At 53.3% G+C, this 10141-nt stretch overlaps 2 protein-coding genes across 2 annotated transcripts, besides 8 other annotated features; both read right to left on the bottom strand.

The window, feature by feature from the left end:
* Positions 1 to 188: 188 nt before the first annotated feature.
* Positions 189 to 219: a microsatellite.
* Positions 220 to 243: a microsatellite.
* A 1462-nt stretch (positions 244 to 1705) lies between these two features.
* Positions 1706 to 1724: a microsatellite.
* Positions 1725 to 1894: 170 nt separating this feature from the next.
* On the bottom strand, positions 1895 to 5629 carry Tco025E_07805 (putative ABC transporter; the record flags this gene model as incomplete). Its single annotated transcript, XM_029374664.1, has 1 exon — positions 1895 to 5629. One exon carries the CDS (start codon positions 5627 to 5629, stop codon positions 1895 to 1897), a length of 3735 nt encoding a protein of 1244 aa, XP_029225220.1.
* A 424-nt stretch (positions 5630 to 6053) lies between these two features.
* Positions 6054 to 6078: a microsatellite.
* An 857-nt stretch (positions 6079 to 6935) lies between these two features.
* Positions 6936 to 8681, bottom strand: Tco025E_07806 (uncharacterized protein; the record flags this gene model as incomplete). Its single annotated transcript, XM_029374665.1, has 1 exon — positions 6936 to 8681. One exon carries the CDS (start codon positions 8679 to 8681, stop codon positions 6936 to 6938), a length of 1746 nt encoding a protein of 581 aa, XP_029225221.1.
* A 213-nt stretch (positions 8682 to 8894) lies between these two features.
* Positions 8895 to 8918: a microsatellite.
* Positions 8919 to 9494: 576 nt separating this feature from the next.
* Positions 9495 to 9516: a microsatellite.
* Positions 9517 to 9609: 93 nt separating this feature from the next.
* Positions 9610 to 9663: a microsatellite.
* A 226-nt stretch (positions 9664 to 9889) lies between these two features.
* Positions 9890 to 9943: a microsatellite.
* Positions 9944 to 10141: the final 198 nt, after the last annotated feature.

The raw sequence follows: 10141 nt of genomic DNA on the forward strand, positions 1-10141 counted from the left end.
AAAGAAGCAAAGCAAAAGAATCGACCTGTCTGGTTTCCGTAGGAAGTAGAAAGTAGAGACCCTTCATTCGTTAAATTTCCCTTACTGGCTCTTTTGGCAACAAGGATAAATAGGGAGAAACACAATAAGAAGGAAGAAGAAAAAATTGGAGATAAATAACCTTCTCACTGATTTAAAAAGGAAAGGGGACAACAACAACAACAACAACAACAACAACAATAATAATAATAATAATAATAATAACTCGTTGACAGCTGCAACCCCAGATTCTCACCCAATGAACTGGAGAGCAGAAAACGCAAAAATATAAATACGAGAGAAACGGTGGCAGTGCCCGTTACATTCTTTTACCTCCGGCGGGTTTCTTTCAGCGAGTCCCTCCTGTTCCCAAATTCAGGAGCCGGCAGTGCGAGGTTTTTGTTCCAAAACGAGGAAGTAGAAGAAAAAAAGCAACGTTGCGCGACTACAAGCCACCCAACCAACCCCAAGAAGCCTCTTCAGTCAATAAATGGGCCACCCCGCCCCCGTTGAAGGAAGGAGAAGCGAGCAACGAAGCAAAAAAAAAGGGCATCTGGGGGAAAAAGTGCCCAAAACTGGGGGGCGCCTCCCCAGGGGGTGCGCCGCGGAGAAAGGAAGAGCGGCCTCCAAAAAGGGTCGCCCGGTGCTTTTCGTCCCTTTGGCGCCCCGCGCGCCGCCGCGGACAACGCCCAAGAGGAGAAGAAATAAAAAAAGAAAATGGAAAACGCCCCGTCCGGACACGTGGAACTCCGGAAGAACGCTTTGGAGATCAACAGTTTCTATTCCTGGGCCGAGGCCCATATCAGGAATTACTCTGATAAGAACAGTTTAAAAACTTGATCTTAGCTAAATAGCCGAGAAGATATGCAGGACCTCCTCGCTCATCTACTGAAGCTTTGAAAAAGTGTGATCAAAGAAAAATGGCCAATCTTACTTCACTCGAGAAGAAAAGAGGCGGCGGGCGTTTTTGCCGTGGCCCAGTTGGCAGGGTTGAGGTGTCTGTGAGGTGGCGTCTCTTCCCCGTGTGTGCCGGGTTCGATTCCGAATCGGAGCCCTTCTTTTCCCTCAAAGACCAACCCTAGCAACTCAGAAACGGGCCCGAAGCAAACTCGCACGCCGCCTCGTCGCGAGAGCGCCGACGAAACAAGTGCCACGGATGCCTTTAACCCGCCCCGCCCCGCCTCGAAGGCACCTCCGCAGGATTGTCCGCCGGCACCCCCCGCATGCCCGCGCGAAACTCCGTCCGTTGGGGGCGGCCGGCCCCCCACACCGAAGCGCCGGCGGGCGCGGTTCTCTGTCGCCCCCCGTGTGTGCGACGACCGCCGTGCCGCCGACTAAACCGCGGAGGGCTCCCGCCGTGCGCGCCCGGAAGTCCTGCAGGACAAAAGGAACGAGTCGCACTCCCGCCTGCGAAACCGCCTCTGGCGCGCCTCCCCGCGCACGGGCGACGTTCCCGGCGGGCAGACCGGCCCCCCAAAAGCGGCCAACCGCGCCGGGCGGAACTCAACCAAAAAGCCCCGCCGGACCGCCACGCCGCGCCGAAACGCCAGTGCCCTCGCGCCGGCCAGCCGCCCCACACCCGACTACAATGGGCCCGTGGCGGAGAGCACCCCTGAAGGGCGCCGCCCGAGAACCGAGACGCCTTTCAAAACTTGAATTTTGCTTGGTTCCTATGGTAGTGCATTGTAAAAAAAAAAAAAAAAAAATACATATATTTTTTTTAAAAGCATACAATTCATTGGGGTGGTTATTGGCAGAGCTTCGCGCGAGCGGCCAGAACGCGGGTTCCGCCACTTTCGCGCGCGCCGCCAGCCTCCGGCAAAAAAAAAAAACGATAACAACAATACGCGTAAAAAACGCGCCCGCCCTCTCCCCGTTAGCCGCGCAGCTGTTGCGCCGCCGAAGCTCGCCGCAGGTAGCGGCTCGACGCCGCCGCGCCCTTCAAGGGCCCGTGAAACTCCAACCGGCCCCCGTCCAGAACAACGGCGTGGGTGGCGGTTCGAACCGTCGAGAGGCGATGGGAGACAACGACGAGTGTCATGCGGCGCGACCGCCCCAGCAATCCCCGCAGCGCCTCCTCGACAAGGCTCTCGTTGTGCCCGTCCAGGCGGGCCGTTGGCTCGTCCAGCAAAAACACCCCCGACCCCCTGCAACCGATTACCGTCGCACGCGCTAGCGCCAGACGTTGCTTTTCCCCGGCGCTCAGCGTCCCCACGAGCCCCTCATACGCAAGCGCGCGAGACTCAGCAAACCCGTCGCAGCCACACAGTTTCGCCATCGCCACGACCTCCTTCGTGGAAACACCGGGCGCAAAAAGAGAAAAGTTTTGCATGTAAGTAAGCTCCTCGAAAATGCACGGCACCTGTTCTAGCATCCCGATGGCGGACCGCAAATACGATGTGGAAAAGCACCCCGCGGGAATACCATCCAGTAGAATAATATTTTCCGCAGCTTCATCCGTAGGCAACGGCAAACTCACGCAGAGGCAATGACGAATAACATCTATCAAGGCTTCACTTCCGCACCATGTATCGCAGGCCTCGTTAATTTGCACCTTGGGCACCGGATCGTACATACGCTTTAGCAGACTAATTATAGTGCTTTTTCCGGACCCGGTTGGTCCAACAATGGCCGTCATGTGGCCGGCGGGAAACTCCACAGTGAGGTTGGACAGCGTTGGTTGCACAGACCCCGTCTGCACGCAATGTTGAAGCTGCGGATATGCAAAGTACACGCCACGGAAAACAATACCCTTTAAAAGAGAAAACCCACCAACAATGCGGCCAATATTATCAACTTCAAGGTTGCCATGAGCTTCAATTTCCCTGCTCCATGCCCGGCGGCGCTCCACCAAGAGCGGCGCATAATGTATCGGTGAAGCATCATGCAAGTTGGTCGGCAACTGGCGAGAGAGCTGCGTGACCAAACGAAATGGAGGTCCAAAACTATAATCCCCGTACTCCCTCAATGCAACACGGTATCCGCTCATTCGCCCCAAAAGCGAGACCGCACCCCAACCGCCAAGCGCATTCACCGCAACTCGATGGTACTCAGGGCCGCACGAAGCAAGAGAGGCGAACTGGCGAACAACCGGCCAAGACGTCCAAATGAACTTCACATCTGAACTGAAGACGGCGTAAAAAAAGACCTGTTCTGTAAATTCCATCAGTTGCACAAAAGTCCGCACAAACACATTATGAAAAGGGCCGGAGACAAAGTCAACGAGAGACTCTTTGATGGACCGGCGTCCGCGCTGCTTAACCGCCGTGGCCGCCATGTAAGCAAAGACGGTTTCAAGACCAAGCTGACGAAGAATGAATCGAGAGGGTTTATCAAACACATCGTCAAAGGAAAGTGTCTGTGGAATATGACGCATGCCTTGCGGGTCTTGTAAGAGGGCAATCTCCTCGGGATGCAGAATGGCCTCCGCGCTCCTATTCAAGGCATGCCATTGACGCGAGTCCTCCCTTCCCACTACATTAGTCACCGGTGCCCCAGAGGCTTGAACAGGAGCCGTGTTCAAGACAAATCCCCTGACAAAAGCCGCGTTCTGCTTGAGGCTTTGTACAAGCGAAGTTCGATACGTGTTTCGCCGGGTCACGGGTGAATCTTCCTTCGCCGCGAGAGAGAAGCTGTCGTCGTTGATGACACTGTCCAGGAATCTTTCCAGCGACTTTGGGTGCTGCAGCGTTGCGGCTTCAACCCCATTGTCGCCTGGGCGCCGCCTCGCTGAAGCTGGCCAGTCGAGCACAAACGTACCCCCACAAACGAGAAGTGCGAGGCACGGATGGGATGTCGTTCCCCGCCGGTATCGACGCTGCACACCTTCCTCTTTCCTTCCCTCCGCTTCGGCCAAGACGTCCATCATAAGGCGGAGGCCGTAGCACGGCTCTGCTGGTGGTGGGTCCGCCGCCTCCATGCGCGCCAGCTCGTGGTCCAGCTCCTTCGCAACCGTGAGTCCCAAGCAGCAACAAAGAATGTGCGCCGCCTCATGATAATCAAACATGGCGACGACAGCGGCAAAGACCGCAACGCAAACTTCGCGTCGCCACATGCTAAACAGCAGCACCACAACGCGCGCCATAAACCTTCGCTGCTCGTAATCAAACCGGCCCAGCATTTGCGACGCTGCATGCTCAGCATACGCCGACGAACTTTCTACCGGATTGTTTCGTCCTGTGAGACCTTCCTCGAAGCAGCGTCTCAAAAAGGCCTCATCGGCGGTGGCCAATTTCACGTTCAGCTCATAGTGCACTTCATTGCGCAACAAGTTGCATATTCTTGCCTTCACGGCGTCATCCAGAGACCACATCACGGCCTTCACGACTGCTGCCAGCGAACCCCAGAGAACATGCCCCGAAAACTCCATGACAGTTTGCTCACGCCCCACATTACCCGAGGCAGCGGAAAGCAACGTAAGCAGCACCCATTCCGCAAAGAAGTTGTGCTGTGGTGCCATCAAGCCTATTCCGACACGCACTGCGTGGCTCAGCGAACGCAGTCGCAGCAAAAGCTGCAGCCTGCGTGAAACCGCCGCATCCCGCAGCAACACATCACATCCGACGCTCCCAGCCCGTTCCCTAAGCCTGAGAGAAAAAAGACCTTCTTCCCCGGCTTCCATTTCCGCCCCTTCACCTGTCACCAATTCCACGCCCCCAAACAGCTTCTCCTCATAGAAGCGGCAACAGGCCGCCTCACGTCTTTGAAGTTGTTCCCTGGCCAATGGCGCAGCGTACGTGAGGAATAAACGGTCAATCTCCTTCCACAACCGCTGCCAGGGAAGAGGGAATTTCCGCTGAACCAGACGGCGGACAAGGCGAAGCGTACGCCTGGTCCTCATTATGTCGGGAATAAAACGCACAGAAACCTCTTCCGTCAGAAGCGGCAGAAGATCCACAAGTTCCCTAATCCATGTTTCCTCCGCCGTACTAGTGAGGATAGTCTCAACAGGGAAATAACTCAAGGGAAGGCAGAGAGAACACCCTGAGTCCGTTCCAGATAAAGGCACAAACCAAAAAGGACGCCGTCCAACAAGCCATGGAGGTATACGCGGCGTCCGGGCACCAACCCCCATTTTTCCGCCATCATCCCCGTAGAGAGCACAACGCCAGAGTGCTGCGTAATACCGCGCTTCTGCCATTAGAGTGAGTCTCCGAAATGCGACAAACTTAATGATGTACCCCAGTCTTTGCAACAATAACATATCTTCCACCATGGAGGCGCACAGATGGCGGCCGACGCGCCAAAGACGCAGCCATTGGCTCACATTGACGGCAGGCGCGTACGCCATGGAACACACGGCGCCATGGAATGGGGCAGTTTTACTCTTCACACTCACGCCCTCTTCATGCGACGTAAAAAGAAGTTCGTCATGCGTCTCGCCTACCGTCAACGCAGTCATCTGCTTCTCCACTTCACGCAAACAGACCTCCTCCCAATCCTTCACTATTTTTCTTACAGAGGACAAAACAATCACCCTGTTTCGGAGACGCATCTGGGGCCCCCAGCGATTTGTCAACCATCGAACTGCCACCGCAAGGCCTAGTGAAAAGGCGACGCTACAAAGAAGAACATTGGGACGATGCAATTCATTCCATCCACGTCCCCCCATCCAATCACAACTACTTCCCCCTCCCTCTTATAAAAAAGAAAACAAGAACAAAAACGAAGAAATTAATGTTTTTTTTTTAAGCCTTAGTTTTCGTGACCGCAGAGCCCTGCCCTCTCCTTTTACCACAAAAAAACACACAACACAGCAGCGAAGGTTATATTGACCGCCTCACGGCCCTCATATAAACTCTGCAAGCGCAAAAGATCGGGAAAAAAAAGAGGAAAAAAAGATGGATGCGTCTGTCGGGCAAAAACGGGCAAAAACAGGCAAAAACATGGTAGTGTCTTCCGCAGCTACCATCTCACCCCACCCGCAGCAATGCAATCACAACCAATGGGATTCACCATCAGATGGAGACCCCGCACAGCAATTTTCTTTTCTCCCTTTCCGCTTTGTTTCCACCACCTCTCAGGCAAGTCGGACTACAAACAAACAAACAAACAAAAAACTCTACGAACCACTTTTACGCCTTGCCGTCGCGCAGTCAGAGAATGGATGAATGACGCTAGAAGGACTCAAACTGCGGGTCAGAACACAAGATGGCTGAAGTGCTGCGCCTGGATGAGGCCCTTCCCTTTATTCTTCCCGGCAGGAGGGGGGAAAGAGAGGAGGGGTCGGGGCTAAAACAGGGAAATGGCGGGCTGCTCCCGCGCACGCCCATCGTCCCCCCAATTCGGGGGAGATGCATCCAAATTAAAAAAAACACGCACACACAGAGAAAGAGAAAGAGAGTGAGGGCGACCAATAAACAAATAAAACCAAAAGGAGCTCTACAATAACTGAGTGTTGGCTTTTTTTTAAAAAAAAACACACGAGAAGGGACCATTTAGGGCGCCGCAACCGCCGGACCCTCCCTCTCCTCTGCGCAGGGGCGATGGAGTTGGAGTATAAAAAAAAAGGAAATTGCAGTGGCGCCGAACTCCAACGCAGCATCATTGGAAATAAACAACAAAAAAAAAGATAAAGTAGTCAGTGCCGGAGCTGGAGAACCAAGCAAAAACACAGAAGCATCTAATGAGCCTCAGAGAGTCGCATAACCCTTGTAAAGGCCTCTGTAAAATTGTGCAATACGTTCCCCCCCCCCATTGACCTCACACTTGTCTCCTCAGAGTAAAGGGAAAAAGAAACAAGCAGATTTGCGTATTTGGTACCCTCTTCATACAATTAACAATTTTCCAAACTGCAATTTATGCAGAATATACGACTTCACAATGCACCACACCCCAAATACAGCCCTTCTTTCGGCCGCATGCAACCCCTTCTAGACCCCTTCTTCAGCCAAAGCCTGCATCTGCGACTCCTTTTACTAAATTGCTGCCTTGGGAGATAATGGCGGGAGCTTTCTGGGACAGAGATGGACTGGCTGAAATAAACTGTTTGACTGCGGGGTCAAAGAATTGCGAGATGAATTCCCCACCTCTTTTTTATTCGCTGGTGCGAGCGGCGAAGAAAAGGAATTAACTACCAATCCTAGTCGTGGTGGCAGCGATGGTGGTATTTGCTCTGTTACCTGCATTCCGCTGCAAGAGGCGCCACTAGAACCAGAATGCAACCGAGAGGAGATAGACAAATCATTCAAAACATCCCCCAAGGGCATACCACCCTGGGCGGCAGTGGGGCCGCTTCCAAGAGGTGGCAAGTTCGCCAGCTCGACTCTGGAAGGCAAGGCTCCAATCGGCGGGAAGGGTTTCCTTGCCTCTGTCGCTACTGTAAAAGGACCCAGCATCTTCTTTCCCCAAAGTTTCGCCTCAGCCTCCGAGACGTCGTCATGTATTCGACGGCTACTGAGAGACTGCAGAGAGGATTGGTCTTCGCTCGGCTGCTTCAACGCACAGTCCCTGGCAAGCACAACTTCTGCCGCACCGGTGCCGGCTTTTACGCAGCAATGGGCGATGCGGCTCTTGTTAGTAGTGACACCGCGAGGTGGCGTTGTCACTTTAACAGGGACGCGATGCGGGGCGGAGACAACTAAAGGTATTTGGCGTGCACGCCTAACTTGTCGCAGCATACTTCCTTCCAATGCATAGAAGCCACTGACAGAACCCAAACGGGGCACATCATTCTCAGTGTACTCGGCGTTCTCCGCCGCACCAGCTTCAAGGAAGCACAAAATGCCCTCTCTTCCAGCAAGGTCCTCCTTCTGCGGCTCTCGAAAGCCGTTATGCTTGGCGCCGCCTCGCACCCTTGCCTCGTCCCTCCCAGTGAATGCACCGCAGCCAGCCTCCGAACTGGGCTCGACGGCCCCGCTGCTTTTCCAGCCAGAAAGAGTGTCTTGTTCAAAAACAACTCTTCTTACTTTACACGGGGAATGGGCCACATTCGTATTCTTTCCCATGCGTCTCCACCTCTCACCCGCCTCCTCCTTTTCCTCGAAATGGGGGAAGCAAACGCGAGAAACATGGGCCTCTGAGGCACCCTGTTCATGGTGATCTACCACGGATCCTTCGCCGCAACTCCCCTCCGCCATGGCGTCAGCTTTCTTCCTTTTCTCATGATGTTCTCTAGCTCGCATAACTTTTGCACAAAATTCCCGGATACCCTTGTCACCCATGGGAACGAAATCATCGCCGTTATCCCCAGCTTCATTTTTATTCAAATCAGGAATGCTGGATTTCAGTATATTTGCACGAATGTTACCTAGCAACGGCTGGTGCACTAAGTCATCACGACCAATTCTATCCTCCATTTGCCGACGAACGGGTCGGGTGGTGAAAAACTGCGTGGACGTCGTCAATTCCGGCGCGGATTCGACCTCTAAGCCGCCACGTGGAGAACGAAGGCACCGTGCTTTTTTGTCTTCCCTGCAGAAAAGACGACTAACTGAGCAGCTGGTGAGAAGCTGCGGTTGCGACCCGATGCTGACTTCCCCAGGAACTCCAGGGAGCCGGCAGTCAGCACACAGCACTGGGCTCAGAGAGTTCGGGAGATCACCATCTCCAACGCAGGCGGAACGAATGAATTCCGAAGACTCGGAAAGAACGCTTACGCTGTGAATGGCAACAACAGCGCTGCTGCTTTCGTCCAAGTTGGCCGCCGGACGACAGCAGGCCATCCACCCCTCACTTGTGGAAAATAAAAAGCGAGGAAGAACGTGGTGTCCCTGCCTCCTTGCAGGGGGCCGGGTGGAGGACCAGTGAGGCGTCACGTAACGCCACAAGAAGAAGCACGGACCAATGCAAGGAAGAGAACAGTGACACGAGCAAATTTGCCTGCCCACCTTGTCGTGTGTAACAGCAAAGTAGAAAAAAAAAGCGTCATAAAAGAAGCACGCACGCACGCACGCACGCACCTCACCTTGCCTGTTTCATCTCCCCGCAGGCAGGTGCGCATGTAGCGCCAAGACGAAACTCACACAAAATCAACAACAGCACCATCATCACCGTCTGCAAGCGGCTTGCAGGCAGGGGCCCCAAGTGCAACACGTCACGCACCGCGAGAGAGTCCAAGGACTCAGCGGACGTCACACAGCTCGGGTGGAACTCTGTCCTCGCCCGCCAAAAAAACAGCCGCAAAGCAAAAGTAAGCGCATACATGACTCCAACTGGAGCGGGCCAGCGGTTAGGTTCCCCAAAGCAGAAGACGGCAGCGACGAAAATCCTTTGCGCCCACTTCCTGGGCGCTGAGACAAAAGGCAAAAACCCTCTCAAACGTGAACAGTTGCCGCTCCGATTAATGTAACAAAAGCGAAGTGCCCACAAGCGTGCACTAGATCGCCTGTAACGTGTGCATGTATGTGGGTCCAACGGCTTTTCGCAGCTCCACGTCCCCTCAGCGCCCTTCCAGCTACGCCAGCAAGGATGGCAGAGAACAAAGAAGCAGAGGCAAAGGATTGAGAACCACACGTGTATTGTGGGGCCTCCTCCTTACACACACACACACACACACACCAAGAGCTCTACGGCATCCACACGCCAACGAGAAGCTCCACTCGCCGCGGACAAGCCAAGAGAAGAACGCAACCACAATAGCAAGAACGGCGGTAAAAGAACATAAAAATCAAAGAAAGAAGAATATCAATAACAAAACAATGACAACGCTGGAGCCGTAACGTCGTCGGAGAAGCAAAATAAAATAAAAAAGGTCACACACCACTGGTGACGCGAAGTAAGTAATCCATCACCCATTTTCCTTCTTTCTATCCCCCTGTGCAACCGCTGGCACTTTTTTTGACTGTGCCACCCTCGTATTCGCTCATGCTTGGCATTGTGGAAAAGTGTGTGGCCCTCCCTCATACTTTTATTCACGTTTTTTTTTTGCGTTTATATATATAAATAAAAATAAACATATATATATATATACATAGAAATACATATAGGTGAATTGAGCTACGGAGAAATGTGTATCATCAAACATGGCTTGACCCACCTGGATCCATCAGTAAAGGTAGATACATTTAAAACACGCCTGTGCCTGCGTGAGTGCAAGTGCACACCTCATGAGGTTACCATATACATGCAAATAAAGGAAAAAAATGGTAAAAACATACGGCACGAGGAACAGGACGAAAACGCA

This window comes from Trypanosoma conorhini (genome assembly GCF_003719485.1).
Source record: "Trypanosoma conorhini strain 025E chromosome Unknown Tco_14.4_contig_00637, whole genome shotgun sequence".
NCBI lineage: Eukaryota > Euglenozoa > Kinetoplastea > Trypanosomatida > Trypanosomatidae > Trypanosoma > Trypanosoma conorhini.